Source organism: Cynocephalus volans, chromosome 14 (genome assembly GCF_027409185.1).
Source record: "Cynocephalus volans isolate mCynVol1 chromosome 14, mCynVol1.pri, whole genome shotgun sequence".
NCBI classification, from domain to species: domain Eukaryota; kingdom Metazoa; phylum Chordata; class Mammalia; order Dermoptera; family Cynocephalidae; genus Cynocephalus; species Cynocephalus volans.
In genome coordinates, this window is record NC_084473.1 from 98,052,025 (window position 1) to 98,071,039 (window position 19,015).

The 19,015-nt window shown below is 48.9% G+C and overlaps 2 protein-coding genes across 2 annotated transcripts in view; both read right to left on the bottom strand.

Annotated features, from left to right (window-relative positions):
• The window catches only part of LOC134362665 (melanoma inhibitory activity protein 2-like), a 67,315-nt gene extending 63,224 nt beyond the window's left edge, over nt 1-4,091 (bottom strand). The window contains exons 1-2 of the mRNA XM_063077836.1: nt 4,016-4,091; nt 3,803-3,888 (exon numbers count right to left, since the gene is read on the bottom strand). Of these exons, the coding sequence (XP_062933906.1) occupies nt 3,803-3,888; nt 4,016-4,091 (162 nt within the window). The remainder of the gene's footprint in view (nt 1-3,802; nt 3,889-4,015) is intronic.
• An 11,208-nt stretch (nt 4,092-15,299) lies between these two features.
• LOC134363452 (melanoma inhibitory activity protein 2-like) lies at nt 15,300-18,604 on the bottom strand. Its single transcript, XM_063079062.1, is given in 4 exon segments — nt 15,300-15,325; nt 15,328-15,952; nt 16,883-16,977; nt 17,089-18,604. Coding segments are annotated over 4 exon segments (2,262 nt in total).
• Nucleotides 18,605-19,015: the final 411 nt, after the last annotated feature.

Consider the following 19,015-nt stretch of genomic DNA (forward strand, 5'->3'; position numbering starts at 1 on the left):
GCGGCCCCGGGCGCCTCCCCCGTCCGCCCCCGCCCCGCCCCTCTCAACACGCGGGGTCAGGACCCGAGCGCGGGGTTCCAGGAGTCAGCTCAGCGCAGGGCGGGAGGAAGCGAGTTGTCACCTGCTGTCCCCATCCCAGGAACCTTCCATGCCCCAAAGCTCGATGGAATAGGAATTCCTGTGATGCACCCAGATTCTGCTTTTCAACCACATGTTAAAATAGGGTCAAAAGGGGCCGACCCCGTGGCTAAGCACTAAGAATTCAACATAAGCTGGGCCATTCCTGTTCTCAAAGAGCTCAGAGTGTGCCATAGAAGACAGAAGGGCAGGAGGGTCCCAGTGCATAGTGGCACATGGAAAAATGTTACACATCACCATTAAAGCTCAAGGGGCCAGGGCTGTTGTCGCTTCCCCGGGGAATGACATGGTGGTTTTCTGCAATGGAAAACCTTTGGCTTACCAACTACCTTTACTTGGTTCTCTCAGGATGAGCTGCAGGGTGGCAAGAAGGCAGAGTGAGAACCTAATTGCTCTGCACAAGGACATGCTAAGAAGCAGGTGTCTGTGCGCAGAGAAGATGTCCCAGGATGGGAGGGATGAAGGGTGGGGGAATGTAAGGTGGAAAAGGTTGGAAGGGAGAAGGCAGGAAACGAAGGGAGGAATAGGGCCAAATGAGCAGAGGATATGAACACAGACAATCTCCTAAGACAAAAATAAAAACTGTAAGCAAGTGCAAAAATGTTTCTTCCTAGGTAAAGGTGTGCGTGGCAGAGACTTCTGGTGGCTGCTCCTCCTCTGCCAGGATTCTGAGTTGCTCCACTGCCACCCCAGGGGCGGCTCCTGATGAACTCAGGCCATCACAGTGGTCCAACCTCCAGGACAGTGATTAGCTAAGAAATGAGACAGTGCTCAAAACAAGGAAGGTTATCTCTTGTGGGGTGCATTTAGGAGGTGCTGCAGCTGGAATGGCACACAAGAAGTTAGCTGAGAAAGCAGAAATGGGGGTGTAGCTCCAACAGTTAAATGTGTGGGCGGGTCGCCCAGTCCTGTGGCAATGGATGTAACCAGGCCTTGACTCCCCCTATGCCTGTGCTCTGCCCGTGGGATGGCTGAGTCTGCTGGCTTGTGGGACTCCTCGCTTCCCACTGTAGTATAAGTGTGACATGGTCAGTCACCCAAAGGATGTCCTTGGTGGAAGATTAGGGTGCACAAATTCTGCAGGGGTCTACGGTGCCAGATCGTCATCTTTTAGAAGAGAGCCATTTGACAGGTACTGTATGTAGAGGAAGCCCCCTCTGTGAGTCAGGCAGTGTGTCAGGAACCAGGGTCCCACAGTGGGTCCTGAGAGCCACTTGTCCACTTACTTCTCCATTTCCAAGTAAATGGGAAGATGGATATGGTGAGTTCCTCAGGGGCCAATTACAATCTGGACTATGGGGCCTGAGACCACTGGAGGGCCAAGAAAAGCTTGAGTCAAGTACCCTCCCACGGCTGCCAAGAGTGGGTGGGGAGAGAAACTGAGGGCCTGGGTCTCCCATGATGTCCGAACACTCACAGTAAGTCCACAGACAGTGTCAGAAGAAAGAGAGAGGTTTGCATGTGTTACACAAGGGCATGATTATGAAGCAAAGGGTGGCCATCAGAGTCTCCTGCACTATTTGTTTACGGCCACAGTCACAATCTTGTCAGGAACCTTTCTCAACTCGTGGCATCAGCTCCAAGGCAAAGAAAAAGCCTTAGTTACAGAGAGAGAATGGGGTGCAAATGTGGTCAGCCTTGATGTTGTAAGGTAGAGTATGCAGAGAAGTAACTTGTAAGAAGAGGTACTATCAAAACTCAGTGCAAAAAGGTAAATAAAAATTATGCGCACTAACAGGAGGTTGCAGGAGACTCTTGACCCCTGAGGAGAGAGAAGGGGGCAGAGGTGACTGCACGGCTCCAACTGCGAGGCCGGTGCCCAACAGTTGCTCAATTTTCTGAGACTAGCCTTAGTTAGAAAACAGGCCCAGATTTCTCAGACTTGCAGCCATCTCCAGAAGCAGTGAGGAATGGGCGTCAATGACCCCTAATCTCTTTACCCAGACATTGGTCCCTTACATAGGTAACATTTTCCTTTGGAATCAGGCAGCAAGTCTCTACGCAGAAATGCAAAGGTATTGCCAGTCTTCCGATCAAACTCACAGCAAGGGAAGGAACTCACCCAACTTCCCACTTAAGGCAGAAATGCCCGACCTGTGCTTCCTGGGTTCTCCTCCCCTTCAGTCACTGCACTGATCCAGAACATTAGGCAAAGCTTTTGTCTGCCCAGCATCTCTTGTCCCTTCTCTGAGCTACATCACCCCAGTTATTCTTCAGCAGTCACCCACTCCCTCACCCCAAACCACGTGGTTCTGGTTGGTGACCCTGTCCCAGAAGACACCAACTGGACTGGGCCAATCCTTGTCCCTGGCCCCAGTGACCACTTCAAGGAAGGGCAATGGCCAGCTGGGTCAGTGAGGGTGGCCTGGGCCAGGCTGGAAAGCAAAGAGGGTCACACTCCTCCTACATGGTTTCTGAGATGTTGGACATGCACCTGGAGCTCTGAAGGCCATGAGAGGGACAGGAGCTGTCTGAGCATGAGGAGAGCAGAGCTGGGGATTCCTGACAGCGTCACCCCAGCACCTGGATTCCAGCCTCTGCACCTGAAGCCAGTGTGAGCATTTTTGACTCTGCAACTGAAACAGGAGTGGCTACTTATGCTAACTGGGTGCTTTTGGTTGCAAGCAACAGAAAACCAAGTTCCATTTACCTGAATGGTAAAGGAGACGTACTACCTTAAGGAGTTGGGGAGGCCAGATTTGGGGCAGGCTTCAGGAAAGGTTTGACTCTGTGGCTCAAGGATGTCCTCAAAGCTTAGTGGCTCTCTGCTCTGCCTCTGTGGGTCAATTCATCCTCGGGCTGGCTTCCTTCATGGTGACACCAGGGCTAGCTTCACATTCAAACTCCACCCTGTCCAAAATGAGAGGTGTGCCCCTCCGACAGATCTCTCAAATAAGCACGAAAGCGTCTTTCCCAGGAGTACCCAAAAAACCCCTCACATCTCCTTGACTATTCCTGAACCAACTCCCATGGCCAGAGGGCTGCCATGCCTGGAGTGGCTTCCTCTAGGGGTTATGAGACAACCCCTATGGCGAGGTGACTGGCTGGCTTTCCCCAAATCACACAACCTGTGAGACAGGGGTGTGTGTCCAAGTGGAAAGCTAGGTAATGCTGGGAGGGGGGCACGATATGAGGCCAGGACCTCCTTCACTACAACTGCTCCTGATGAGGAAGTCAAGGCAAGTGTGACCACTCCACCATCTTCTCTAAGTGGACTTCTCACATTACGTTAGTAAACAGAATTCAGCATTATCAAATCCTGCAGATCCCACCTCTTAACCACCTGTCCTCTCTACAGTTTTCACCAGAATGATTCTTTTCTTAAACTTCACTGTTACCATCTTTAACTGTTAAATGAATTAAAAATCATGCCACCAATAACATTCCTGGGACCTAGAGTCCCATGACGGTGAACAAGGAACACAGGGTCTCTGCTTCTTACAAGCAAGTGTTTTACTCATTGCACTTGAGATCTGTGTGTGTGTGTCTCTCTCTCTCTCTGTGTGTGTTTCTGTCTGTCTCTATCTGTGTGTCTGTCTGTATTTGTGTGTGTGTGTCTGTCTGTCTGTCTCTCTCTCTCTGTGTCTGTCTGTCTTTGTGTGTGTGTGTGTGTGTCTGTCTGTCTGTCTCTGTCTGTGTGTGTGTGTGTACCCTGAGCAGGTACCAGTTGGTTCATGGGCTGCAGGCTGAGCAGGGGCAGGAAGCAGGATGGGGGTTGGAATGGGGGCACGTTCATGACAAGGTCAGCACCTGAGGGACCCCAGAGGCAGCACCCAACCATACCCAGGGGAAGGAGAGTCCCCTAAATCTACTGGGTGCTATTACCCACAAGAGGACACCATGGACTAAGCTAGGGGGTGCCCATCTGCTGCCCTACATGGGACTTCACTGATGCCAGCCAAGTAGGACAGCCACGTGGGAGGGAGAAGGGCACTGTCACAATGCATCAACATCGGAGGTCCCCACTTCCTTCTCCCCAAAGACCTGGCTTTTCGAAGGAACGTGGAAGAACGGGACTGTAAAGACCTCTTTTCTACCTGACGGCCATGCACTACCCAGCATTAACCGGAATCTCGCCCCTCTCTCTCAAACCCTTCCAGTGCTTCCGAAGGTTTAAGTGTTCTAGTTTCAATGTTTCTCCTTCACATTTGTTTGAAAGAGCATATACATCCCAAATAAAACGTCCTTCTATGAGGATACTTCAAAAATTTCATGGAAAGATTCATATTATCTTTTAATTCTATTTTCCCACAAACTTTCTGAAGTACCGTTTTATCTCCAAACTAAGAGAGCAATTATATATTTATTTTCTCTTTGAGCTAATGTTCCCCATAATCATTCTCGACTGCTAAATTATTAAGGGTCTTCACAAGGGGGAATCACACATGCTCATTTGTAGTTTGCTGCTACACAGACATAAAGAAAAAAATCCAAAGTCTGGGCATTACTTGTTCTCCCCGAATTGGACTTACCAAATCCTGGAAGTGATCAAGGTGCTGGAGCAGGTCCCTGAGTACCCACTGAGGATGCGTTCAGAGAGCGTGAGTCATCCTCAGAGTGACACAGCTGCTGCAGAAGCCACTAACTACATGGGAAAGCAGGTGGGTGAAATCCCAAGGGCTAGGAAAAATTCCTAAAGCCTTGGGAGGGGACACAGAAACTGTGGGTGATTTTAAAAGAAGGGGGCAAAGTGCTGTGAGTGGCGCATCTGTCCTGCAGCTACGCTTCCGTCCTGGTCAAATGGGGTTCTGTGACCCCCAGAGGCCCAGCAGCACCCGCTGACCACCGTCCAGCCTTCCTCACCAAGTCTCTGAACTTGGGGTTTTTTCCAACACTTGCATTCTTACTTCATAATGGAAGTTAGTGGAAAAGTAGCACAGTTTTGGACAATAAATCAGAGTGGTCATTGTGACTGACTGCTTAAGAAAAAGGAACATCTTCCAGAAGAAAAAGTAGGGTTCTGCAGCCAAAATGCCCAGGCCCACTGCCACCTCCCCACATGGCCAGGGAGAAAACAAACTAGATGGGACTGCATGAATTTAGCAGGACAACACCTATATTTACAAAATAGGAAATTATCTGCCTGATATATGCATACGTGTAATGTCATCCAACCACAAAAAGAAACAAAGTACTGATATTACGTGGTAGTTGTCGAATTGCTACAACTTGAATGAACCTCACAAACATTACCCCAAATGAAAGAAGCCAGACACAAAAGGTCACCTATTGTAACATTCTATATGAAGTGTCCAGAATAGGCAAAGCCATTGAGACTGAAAGCAGATCAGTGGTTGCCAGGGGATTAAGTGAAGGGGACTAGAGAGTGATTAGTTCATGGGTACAGGGTGTTTTTCTGGGGTGATGAAAAAAGTTTTGGACTAGATAGAAGTGATGGCTCCACAACATGGTGTATACACTAAATGTCACTGAATTGTACGAAGTGGCTAACTGTATGTTATGTGCGTTTCACCTCTTCTCTCAGAGAAGAGAGAAAAAGGAAAGAAATACGGAGAAAGAGAGGGAGGGAAAGAAGAGAGAGAGAAAAAGAAACTATCTGCGTGAACATGTATTGCAGGGATGTCATTATGGGAGCTCCCCCATACACAGGCCACCTGAGACAGGATAAGACATGACCGGTGTTTCTCAGCCAGGCCATTGGCATTTGGGGCAGGACAGTATTCACTGGGTGACCACCTCATGCCCATGAGAAGCAGCAAATGCCAGCAGCACACTCATTCACAATGAAAACCCAAACACACCCACACATTCCCTGCTGCTCTGGGAGGAAGCACTGACTTCATCAAAACATGGCCCCTCAAAGGACGGACAGCCAAGTGGTCAGATCACAAACTCTGGGTCCAGGACACCCCCTTTGAATCTCATCTCTCCCACCCCTCTTCTGGTGACTTTGGGCAAGTTACTTGACATCTGTATGCCCCCATTTCTTCATATGGAGAAGTGGGAAAATAATAGTGCCAAATAGTGGGGATATTATTAAGAACAAGATAGTTAATACACTAAAAAGAAGATCTGGCACAGAGTACATGCTCAATACATTTTTTAGCTAATAAAACAATTGCATATATTTATGGTATACAACACTATGTTTTGATATATGTGTATATTATGAAATGCTAAATCAAGCTACTTAACATATCATTTCCTCACATACTTACCTTTTTGTGTGTGTGGCGAGAACACTTAAAATGTACTTGCAATTTTCAAGAACACCATACATTGTTGTTAACTATAGTCACCATATTGTACAATAGAGTTCCTGATCTTATTTCTCCTAACTGAAATTTGGTTATCTGTTGTGCCACGGCTGTGGCCTGGAATCCTCACAGCATCCATTGTCTAGCTCTTAATCCTGTTCGTGATGCCAATTGTAAAGCTAGGCGACCACGCTAGTTGTCGTGCTCTTTTACCTGCCGGTAATCCTGCCGACTGGGCCGATTGTTGAGCTAGGGCTGGGTCTGGAGCTCACAGACCCCTCAAGCCCATTGTCCAGACTGGGTCACAAATCCTTCATATGCCGGGCTGGGTCACCAGACACCTTCACGCAGGTCTATGAGCTAGGTAACCAGCCAAAAGGTCCTTGGAGCCATAGGTTGGAAAGCATGGCTGTGCGGGGCAGATGCCCAAGGCCGATGCCCGCCCACCTGCTTCACAAAACTAACTCTCTCTGTCTCTCTCTCTCTCTCTGTCTCAAGAACACAGGAATAGCAACAAAACTAAAAAGATTCATTGGTGCACATGCGCACTAACTCCACACACACACACACACACACAATTTGCTTACAAAGGATGCTGAACCACACCCAGGTGGACCGGAGGCAAGGGCCCTGACCAAACTATTCTATTTTCCCAACAGTATCCTCTGACTAATATCTCGCTACTCTACCCCCAACCCCCAGCCTTCCAAGACCACTTTCTTCTCTCTGCTCCTACAAGGCCAACTTTTTCAGATTCCACATGTAAGTAAGATTGTGCAGTATTTGTCTTTTTGTGCCTGGCTTATTTCATTTAGCAAAATGTCCTCTATAGTTATCCATGCTGTCACCAACAACAGGATTTCCTTCTTTTTAAAGGCTGACTAGTAATCCTTTGTGTATATACCACATTTCCCTATATATTCATCTGTCAATGGACACTTAGGTTGCTTCCATATCTTGGCTACTGTGAATAATGCTGCAATGAACATGGAAGTACAAATATCTCTTCAATATACTGATTTCATTTTCTTTGGATATACAACCAAAAGTGAAATTACTGGATCATACGATAGTTCTATTTCAAGTTTTTGAGGAATCTCCACACTGCTGCTTATAGTGGCTGTGCTAGTTAGAGTCCCACCCACAATGCACAAGCATTCCCTTTCTTCCATATCCTCACCAACACTTGCTATCTCTTGTCTTTTTGATAATAGCCATTCCAACAAGTGTGAGGTGATATCTCATTGTGGTTTTAATTTGCATTTCCCAAATGATTAATGATGTTGAGCAGTTTTTCATATACCTGTTGGCCATATGTACGTCTTCTTTTAAGAAATGTCTGTTCAGGCCCTTTGTCTATTTTTTAATTGGGTTATTTATTTTCTTACTATTGAGTTGTTTGAGCTCCTTATATATTTTGAGTAGTAACCCCTTGTCAGATGTATGGTTCACAAGTATTTTCTCCTGTTCCACAGGTTGTCGCTTCACTCTGTTGATTATTTCCTTTGCTCTGCAGAAGCTTTTTCATTTGATGCAATCTCATTTGCCTATTTTTTTTGTTGTTGTTGCCTGTGTTTTGGGGTCATTTCCAAAAAAATCTTTGGTTAAACCAATGCCAAGAAGCTTTTCCCTATGTTTTCTTCTAGTAGACTTAAGTTTTCTGTCTTCTGTATAAGTCTTCAATTCACTGTGAGTTGATCTTCGTATGTGCTCAATAAATTTAGCGATGGTATTATTATTATTGAGAGTACAGGAAAGCCCTAAACCTCTTTGTGATACAAAAGTAACTGGGAGCATTCGCAAAACTCACCTACCTTTCATCTTTTACTTTTCACTGCCCATGTTCTAGAAGTGGTTGGAGCATGCAAGTGGGGTGAGGAAGGGCTCCCAGGAGCTCTGCCACCCAAGGGCATCAGGACTCAAGGCATCAAGAGGCATCAAAACTTTCTGCCCATCCCTCAAAGCAAATGGTCATAACACATCACCCCAGAACATCCCAAGGGAAGAGGGAAAGAAGGAAACTTTCTACATGCATAGTCAACAATCCTTTTTCCAATATACAATTTTTTTTTAAGGTTGAGGAAACTAATCTAAGAGGTTGACAGTGCCCCTTAATAATGTCACATGGTGGACATAGCACAAAGCAGTACTATAATTGTCTTAATGCCTAGACCTGGGAAGAGATGCTCTTGAAATATTTAAATGTTCTCAAAATAATTAAAGAGCCTTTACAGAATTGCCCATACCAAAAACATGCTTTGTTCTCATGTGATTTTTTTTTTAAAAAAATCAACATACTGTCATGATTTTAGCTGGTGGATACACATAAGAGAAGACAGGAACAGCTGTCGTGGAGGGCCCTGGGACTCTCTGCCCACCTTGCTGTGTTTCCTTCTAGGAGTGAAAGCCCTGCTAGATGGTTATTACACAGGCAGGGGCACGGAGTCTGACAAGGCCCTTGAAATATGCTATCCCTTGCAGGTTTGTGGGACTAATTAACAAGAGAATGTGCAAAAATCTTTCTGCCCTCTCCTTTCCCACTGCTGGTGACATACACAAGAAAAACCACAAGCCCACCGATCCCTTGCATTCCTTCGGTTTACACTTTCTCTGAGCACTTGAATGCAACAATGTGGAAGGAAGCCACATATAAGAAGGTGGTTAGACCAAATGCCTTAGGGGTCTCTTCCAGTCCCAAGGGTTTTGATTTCATGTCTCTTCATTTCTGCCCATGTATTCAGCACAAACTCTCTGAGATCTTACTGGATGACAACCCACCATGCTGGGCTTGGAGATCCAGCACTTCTCGAGAAATGACTTTCCAATTGAGGGCAGAGGTAGAGACTTCTATTTAAATTTAACACACATGCAAGTTCTTGTTCTTACTCTTACTCTGTAACATTCTCCACTTGGGGTGAATTGTGTCACCCCCATCCCTAGTACCTCAGAATGTGACTGGATTTGGAGATAAGGGCTTTACAAGGATAATTTAGTTAAAATGGGGGCCCTAATTCATTACAACTGGCCTCCTTATAAAAAGTGGGAATTTGGAGACAAACAGGTACAGAGTGAACAGTAGGTGAGGACACAGGACACCATCTACAAGCCAAGAAGGGAAGCCCAGAACAGATCCTTCCCTCACAGCCCTCAGAAGAAACTCATCCTACCAACACCATGATCTTGAACTTCTGGTCTCCAGAACTCTTAGACAATAAATTTACGTCATTTACTCCAAAGTCACACATTGGAAATGACTGCTCTGGGGATCTGAAGACCAGAGGTCTCATCTTAGCTTTACCACTCCAAGCCTGGTGAACCCAAGCAAGCCACTTTTCCCTGAGTCTTTGTTTCCTCCTTTACAAATGGGCAAGTTGACCCCAAGAGTCCCCTCCAACATGAACAACCGATGATTCCACGGCCCCCCTGGACTGGGCCAAGAACTAACTGCCACGTCAGCTACAATCTAACAATGTTCTGACTCTGAGAAATTCCCAAGTTCCAGCATCGAAACAAATGGACATCCCCAGTATTCCTCTGGCCCTAGCCACATTAGACTGTGACTTTCCAAAGAACAGGGCCAGTGGATCCCCCACTCTCAAGTCCTCAGTGCCGGCTGACAGAGGCCCTGACACAAGCTTCTTCTTGGAGCATTCTAAACGCTCTCAACTGCTTGTCCGGAGGTCTGGACCCTAGACCCAAGAAACATCATAAAACTTGGCATTAGAGTTTGCAAATACAAAAGCCTCATCTTAAACATCACAAATTAAAACTGTGGTTTGGCAAAATATTTTTGTGCTCCTTTGAGGACCTGAAACTCCAAGAATAGTAGAAAACAGAATGTCTGGGATATTTATATACAGGTTAAGAGTCTCTAATCCAAAAATCCAAACTCCTAAACTTTTTGAGTGCTAACATGACACTCAAAGGAAATGCTCATTGGAGCATTCTGCAAATGGATTCTCCAAATATTCCCAAATCTGAAAACATCCTAAATCCAAAATACTTTCCAAGCATTTTGGATAAGGGGTACTCAACCTGTATTTTAATGGGGAGAAGAGAATGACAAAGTTGACTGTGGGACCGCAGGCCGCCAGAGTCATCAGACAGCCATGTTACACATGGTGTAGACAGCTGGAAGCCAGGAGTCATCTCATGCACGCACCTGTCTCCAGAGGCCTGACGCAATACCTCAGACAATGAAGAGACGAACACTAGAATTTTGATTAGACTCAACACATCCACAATTCAACTCAATTTAAAATTGCCTCACATACTCTTGGTAGCAATAAATCTGCAGCCTTTGGAAGATAATCTGCTCCTATCTTTCAGTATTTTCCATGTGGATATTCTTTGTCCCATCAGTGTCACCTCTAGGCCCAAACCCAGAGAAATCTCTGAAGGACACCAGGATGCTCACTGCAGCATTGTGTAGGACAGCACAACCTGGACACAACCTGAGTGTCCACCCGTGGGGCACGGGGAAAATATATCATGGTAAAATCATAATTGATGCAGCTTTAAAAAAGAATGAGACGGTCCTCTCTACCCTGACATGGAAATAGAGGTCTGCAGGTTTCTGGATATCAGAGCAGATTTAAACACAGGTGTTCGGACAGCGTGACGGGACCTGAGCTGAGGGACAGGAAAGTGCAGCCTCAAGACCCAGTGTCATTCCATTTCTCGCTCTCTTTCCCTGGGATCCAGAACCTCCGCCCTCCTTTTAGGCGCACTGGCTGGGGAGAGGCTGTGGCGGGAGCGGGAGCACGCGGGCAGCGGCTCAAGCGGGGCAGAGGCTGCAGCGGGATCAGGAGCGGGCGGGCAGCGGCTCCAGCCGGGCAGAGGCTTCAGCGGGATCGGGAGCGCGCAGGCAGCGGCTCGAGCAGGGCAGAAGCTGCAGGGAGATCGGGAGCTAGCGGGCAGTGCCTCCAGTGGGGCAGAGGCTGCAGCGCGATCGGGAGGGCGCAGGCAGCGGCTCGAGCGGAACAGAGGCTGCAGCGGGATCGGGAGCGCGGGGGCAGTGGCTCCAGCAGGGCAGAGGCTGCAGCGGGTTCCGGAGCGTGTGGGCAGCGGCTCCAGCCGGGCAGAGGCTGCAGCGAGATCGGGAGCGTGCGGGCAGCCGCTGGAGCGAGGCAGGGGCTGCAGCTGGTTCCGGAGCGTGTGGGCAGCGGCTCCAGCAGGGCAAAAGCTGCAGCGGGATCGGGAGCAAGTGGGCAGCAGCTCTAGCGGAGCAGAGGCTGGAGCGGGAGCAGGAGGGTGCGGGCAACAGCTGGAGCTGGGCAAAGGCGGAGGCGGGAGCGGGAGCGCCAGGGCAGCGGCTCCAGCAGGGCAGAGGCTGCAGCGAGATCGGGAGCGCGCGGGCAGCGGCTCGAACAGGGCAGAGGCTGCAGCGAGATCGGGAGCGGGCGGGCAGCGGCTCTAGCGGGGCAGAGGCTGCAGCGGGATCAGGAGCGGGCGGGCAGCGGCCGGAGGCGGGCAGAGCCTGCAGGGGGAACGGGAGCGTGCGGGCAGCGGCTCCAGCCGGGCAGAGGCTGCAGCGGGATCGGGAGCGCGCAGGCAGTGGCTCCAGTGGGGCAGAGGCTGCAGCCAGATCGGGAGAGCGGGGGCAGCGGCTGAGCGGTGCAGAGGCTGCAGCGCGATCGGGAGTGCGCAGGCAGCGGCTCCAGCTGGACAGAGGTTGGAGCGGGAGCAGGAGGGCGCGCGCAACAGCTGGAGCTGGGCAAAGGCGGAGGCGGGAGCGGGAGCGTGAGCGTGGGGGAAGCTGCTGGAGAGGGGCAGAGTCTCGAGAGGGGCACGGGCTGCAGCGGGATCGGGAGGGCGCGGGCAGCGGCTCAAACAGGGCAGAGGCTGCAGCGAGATCGGGAGCGCTCGGGCAGCGGCTCGAACAGGGCAGAGGCTGCAGCGAGATCGGGAGCGGGCGGGCAGCGGCTCTAGCCTCTAGCGGGGCAGAGGCTGCAGCGGGAGCGTGGGCAACAGCTGGAGCTGGGCAAAGGCTGCGGTGGGGCGGAAGCAGGAGGGGGTGGGAAACATCTCGAGCTGGGCAAAGACAGCGGCGGGAGCTGGAGCGCTACCGTGCCGGCAGAAGCTCGAGCGGGGCAGAGGCTGCAGCGCGATCGGGAGCGCGCAGGCAGCGGCTGGAGCGGGGCAGAGGCTGCAGCGGGATCAGGAGCGGGTGGGCAGCGGCTCGAGCCGGGCAGAGCCTGCAGGGGGAGCGGGAGCGCACGGGCAGCGGCTCCAGCCGGGCTGAGGCTGCAGCCAGATCGGGAGAGCACGGGTAGTGGCTCCAGTGGGGCAGAGGCTGCAGCGGGAGCGGGAGGGCGTGGGCAACAGCTGGAGCTGGGCAAAGACTGCGGCGGGAGCTGGAGCGCTAGCGTGCGGGCAGAAGCTCTAGCGGGGCAGAGACTGCGGCGGGATCGGGACCGCGCAGGCAGCGCCTCGAACAGGGCAGAGGCTGCAGTGCGATCGGGAGCGCGCGGGCAGCGGGTCGAGCGGGGCAGAGGCTGCAGCCAGATTGGGAGCGTGCGGGCAGCTGGAACGGGGCAGAGGCTGCAGCGGATCGGGAACGCGCGGGCAGTGGCTCGAGAGAGGCAGACGCTGCAGCGGGATGGTGAGCGCGGGAAGCGGCTCCAGCAGGGCAAAAGCTGCAGCGGGATACGAAGCAAGCGGGCAGCAGCTCTGGCGGAGCAGAGGCTGGAGCGGGAGCAGGAGGGCGCGGGCAATAGCTGGAGCTGGGCAAAGGCGGAGGCGGGAGCGGGAGCGGGAGAGTGAGCGTGGGGGAAGCTGCTCGAGAGGGGCCGAGGCTCGAGAGGGGCACGGGCTGCAGCGCGATCGGGAGCGCAGGGCAGCAGCTCGAACGGGGCAGCGGCTGCAGCGGGGCAGCGGCTGGAAAGGGGCAGAGGCTGGCAAGGGGCAGCGGCTGCATAGGGAGCGGGAGCTGGCGGCAGCAGCTCCAATGGGCCGACGCTGCAGTGGGATCGTGAGCACGCGGGCAGCGGCTCTAGCGGGGCAGTGGCTGCAGCGGAGCGGGAGCGCTGGAGCGCTGAGGAGGCCGCTGCAGCGCTGACGCTCCTCAGGAGCAGCTGGACTCTCCTACCTGCTGCTGCAGGAATCTGTGGCAACACGTTGCTTTGGTGGAAGAACGTGAAGCAAGTTGAGCTTCACAGGGACACTAACTGCAGAAGAAGTGCTTCAGCAGCCACTTCAGATGACTGTGGAGGGTCTTTGATGCTGCACCAAAACCCAACGACAAATACTAGGTTTTTAAAGGCCAAGAAGCTTTAGAGAAGAAAATTTCCAGAAAAATGGCTTTGGTTTGAGGAGAACATCCGTGAACAAAGAAAAACGGAAGCACTCCCCTCAGGACAACCTCGGGATACGTCACTTCACAGACTCGGCTGGAGGTTTTTACCCACATGGGCCCGGGCCTCTTCTTCTGTCTGTCTCTGAATCTGCCTGAGAAAAGATCTGCAGATGGTTATGGCCACTGCCTCATTTCCAGTTTCCAATATTGTGCAAGTTTCTTTATTGGCCAATTCTAATCTGGAAGAAGAGACGGAAGGGAACTGTGGAAAATGTAATTAATTCCCAGCTTAGCTGCACTGACAGAGTACAAAGCACCAGAGTGTAATGCCACATACTGTCTTTTTTCTAAGGCATAAATATGAGACTTACCAAATTATTTTCTAGATAAGAAATATCAAAGAATTTTCTAGAGAATTTCCCCTATTTTACAAAAAAAAAATTTTTTTTGCAAAAAATGAGAAGAAAATCTCATTTATTTTGTTAATGCATACCACCCATATAGGCGCTATACAGTTGAATGATTTTTTTTTTCCCCAAGGATTAAAGTTCTTAACGTTGCGGTCACATGGAAATCATCCTTAATTTTAACCTAAAGATTGACTGGTGCATATTCTTCAGATATTTCAAGCAAAAATTAGCAGTAATGTATTATTTTTATCATCAGAAAAACGTTAACTGTCAATTACACACACACATGCATAAATATATAATACACACATCTCCATGTACGGCGGCACTTCAAAAAGCTCAGGGAAGATTCATATTATCTTTCAATTCTATTTTTCCACAAACATTTTGAAGTTCTCAGATACCCATACATGCAGGATGTTATGTGGCTTTTTACCTGTATACAGTGCTCACTGTTTTCTATTCATAAAAAATTTAAATTAGAACCATAGAAGCATCATTATACCCTCCTTACAGGTTTCTTTCTAGATAGTCAAGGTCTATGAAACACATAAACACTGGTTAATAATATGCTTCATCTTCTTATCATATCTTCTCACCACAGACTTTTTCATTGCAGTATGGACAGAGGCTTAGAGTTCATGTTTTAAGAGCATAAAAATATCCATCGACAGCAAGGTTTTATAAATAGAGGGTCTTGAAGGGTCTTAGATCCACAATTTCTTCTGGTAATTTTAAAAGATTATTATTATTTTTAACGGACACCTAATAACTGTACATATTTATGGGGTACATTGTGATTTTTTTAATTAAAAACCTAGCTGATTTTATTATTATTATCAATACCAAACAAGTCTTGAAATCAATGAAAATTTAATTAAGCATAAAGTTACTTTCACATGTGTCTACCACCGTAGTAAATACAGTTCTTGGCATAAAGACACAGCCCTTGGAGTTTAAAACATCCCCAACTGCAAGATTACCTAAATAAATTTCCCATTATTGTTTATGTAATAGTGGGTTAGTTAATCAAATTAAAATAATTATACAATCTAGGATAAAATAAAATGGAAATAATTTACTCATGAAATTCATATTTAAATCATCTTTATTTACAAAATAGTATCCTGAGAATTATAATTCCATTAAGCTTCAATTTGAGCAAAAAATGTAGTTACTTAAACTGAAAATGAAAGATAAGTCAAAACGATTTATGAAGAGAGACCAAAAATATCATCAGGTTTCTTGCTGTGCTTCTGGATTTCAGGAGCAGGCTCATTTGAGCACGGAATCGACCCTGAAGGGAACTCACCCCTACTTTCAGAATGTGGGGGTGGAGGTGAAAATCCAGCTCCTAGAGGAACATAAGGAGGAAATCCCCTCAGTGAATAGACATTTCTCATTGCAAATGGAGGTGGTGGCTGCACAGAGAAATCCCTTGGTAGAAAATAATTTTGAGGAGCTCCATACATGCTTCCTGGAGGAGGTGGAGGAAAAGGAGGTTCTCTTCTCATGAATGGACCCCTCCTATCCACTGGAAACAATGGACCTCTGATTGCAGGAAAAGGTGGAGGAGCAAAGCCAGGGCCACTTGCTTCCCTTTCAGCAGGCACAGATGAATGAGGCACATTGACATTACCAAGGTCGTCTTTGGTTTCATTTCTACTGGATTCCATTTGTGAGGGCTTTGGCCCATCCACTTTATCCAAAGAAGGCAGATTGAAACTTCTGAGTTCTGCTGGGCCAGACGGTCCACCAGGATCAGGATCAAATCCGTCTTGCCTTCGTGGAAGAAGAGCTGGATCAGAACATGGGTGGCCTGGTGGAGGAATCATCATCCTTCGGTGTTGTTCCCACGGAGGTGACAGGAACCCAGATGGAGGTGGTGGCTGCACAGGGAAATCCCTTGGTAGATAATAATTTTGAGGAGCTCCATACATGCTTCCTGGAGGAGGTGGAGGAAAAGGAGGTTCTCTTCTCATGAATGGACCCCTCCTATCCACTGGAAACAATGGACCTCTGATTGCAGGAAAAGGTGGAGGAGCAAAGCCAGGGCCACTTGCTTCCCTTTCAGCAGGCACAGATGAATGAGGCCCATTTACATTACCAAGGTCATCTTTGGTATCATTTCTGCTGGATTCCATTTGTGAGGGCTTTGGCCCATCCACTTTATCCAAAGAAGGCAGATTGAAACTTCTGAGTTCTGCTGGGTCAGACGGTCCACCAGGATCAGCATCAAATCCGTCTTGCCTTCGTGGAAGAAGAGCTGGATCAGAACATGGGTGGCCTGGTGGAGGAATCATCATCCTTCGGTGTTGTTCCCACGGAGGTGACAGGAACCCAGATGGAGGTGGTGGCTGCACAGGGAAATCCCTTGGTAGATAATAATTTTGAGGAGCTCCATACATGCTTCCTGGAGGAGGTGGAGGAAAAGGAGGTTCTCTTCTCATGAATGGACCCCTCCTATCCACTGGAAACAATGGACCTCTGATTGCAGGAAAAGGTGGAGGAGCAAAGCCAGGGCCACTTGCTTCCCTTTCAGCAGGCACAGATGAATGAGGCACATTGACATTACCAAGGTCGTCTTTGGTATCATTTCTGCTGGATTCCATTTGTGAAGGCTTTGGCCCATCCACTTTATCCAAAGAAGGCAGATTGAAACTTTTGAGTTCTGCTGGGCCAGACGGTCCACCAGGATCAGGATCAAATCCGTCTTGCCTTCGTGGAAGGAGAGCTGGATCAGAACATGGGTGGCCTGGTGGAGGGATCCTCATCCTCCGGTGCTGTTCCCACGGAGGTGACAGGAACCCAGAAGGTGCTCCATGAGAATCGGTTAACCTATCACAGCCCAATTCTCCTCTTTCATTGGTCATCTGGTGATCCAGAGTATTCTCTGGGCCTCTTGAGCCTCTTCCTCCTCCTCGCCCTGGAGTCAAAGGTGCGAGTCTGAGTGGAGAGAGAAAAGCTCTCGTTTCGGATGAAGGTCGACCCACTGGTGAGGCACCACATGGGGAATGCTCTCCGCCAAATGCTGTCTTTGGAACATCAACTACATAAGGATCTTTTTTGAAAAGTTCAAATTTAAACTCTTTTTCAGCTAATTTTTGTCTCTTGGAAACATTTACTTTCCTTAAATACCTGAGGTGTCTTTCAGCAGTCTCAGCTGCCACCCAGCTGCCACGCGCTTCTTTCTCATAGGAAGTCATCTGCCCTTGATAAGAACGAACGCTTCTCTCCAATTCTTCTTCCGCATCTCTGGCTCTCCTTCTGTAGGTCTCCAGTTCCTCAGCTGCATGGCTCACCTTCTCTTCTACTTTGGAAAGTTTCTCCTCCTTCTCTAACCGGTCCTTTTCCTCTGCTATTAACTTCCTGTGGAGATTCATTCCATTTTCTTGATACAGTTCAGTCATTACTTTAAGTTTCTGCTGAAGCTTCTGATTTTCACTTTCCAACTGTGTGTTTTCTGACTGTAAAGATGCTTGTTCAGTCTGGAGATTTGTAATATGCTCTATAAGCTCTTCCTTTGTTTTATCTACTTCAGACAACTCAGTGTAAATTTGGTTTCTTTCTCCTTCTAGGGTTTTGAAAGAAGCATTTAACTTAGCAGCGTGAATCAGTTTCTTCAAAGCTCCTTTTGGCAGATCATCTAAGCGAGCACCCTTTTGTGATTCACTCTTCATCTCCAATTCCAAGTCATCAGCCATCATGTCTTCTCCAAGCACAGCAGCCCAGTCTGTCATCTTGAGCAAGCGTTCAGCCAGAGACTGGATGTGATTTTCTTTATCACTCAGAACTCGTTCTGCCTGGACTTTGGAGTTTTCAAATAGTATTTTCTGTTTATTAAGTTCACTCACTTGTTCTTTCAATACTTCCGCTTCTTGTAAAAGCTGTTTCTGGCTTTCCTGAAGTTGGGAATTTTCATTCAAGGCGTCTTTTATTGCCACCTTCAGACGTTCTTCATTCATTTGAAATATTTTGCAGATTAGTTTGGCTTCAGCTACTTGTGACTGGATGGATTTCGATTCATCTTCTAGGGACTGTATCCTCTTTGAAATGTCTGCCATCAATTCATCTTGCTCACAATGTTTAGATTTCTGTTCCTTTAATTCTTTGGCTAGAAAGACTATTTCATCCTCAAGTTTAGATTTGGAGCTGCTCAGCTTTTCATAGGTTGCCTCCAAGCTTTGTGCTTCTGTTGACCCCTTCTCAAAGCTGGCATCCTTCACAGCTGACTCCAAGCCTTCATACTCCTCTTGAACAACGCAAAGTTTGTCAAGTAGTTTACATTTTTCTTCAATTAGTCCAGAAAGCTTTTCAGCAAGCTTTTTCTCTCTTCTTACATAAAGCCGGCTTCTCACCGATCGAACACTTCTCCACAAAAACAAGAGAATCAACAATCCAGTAAGAGCCGCACATGTCACCAGTTCCCACGGAAAACCAGGGCCCGGTCTCAGGTCTTCAGGCAGTGCTGCCACAGTCCTGCACAGCTTTCCCAGGACCAGCCCCAAGTACGGCTGAGGGGCAGCCCCGGGCACCTCCATGGCGCCGAGGCTGCTCCGGCTGTGGCCACAGTAGCCACGGCCTGGCCGGGCCACCACCAGCAGCTGAGACAGCTCTGCGTTCTGTCGGGAACGCGAACCGGCCCCGGCGACAGCAGCAGACACAGTGCAGCGCAGCCGGCCTTGAGGGGAGCCGGGGAGCACTGGCGCCCACCGTCTCAGGCGTCCCCCGTGCACCATGGTAACCAGGCCCCTTTGTGACGTCACTTCCGCCACGCGGTTCCGGAGCCTGCCCCGCGCTAGCCTGTGACACACGCTGTCCTAGCCACCCCCACCTCGGCTTGGTTTTGGCCGGGCCACCGCTGGATTTGAATCCATGTTTATAATGATGAAATCTGGGTAATCAGCATACTCATCACTCAAATATTTGTCATTTCTTTGTGCTGGGAAAAT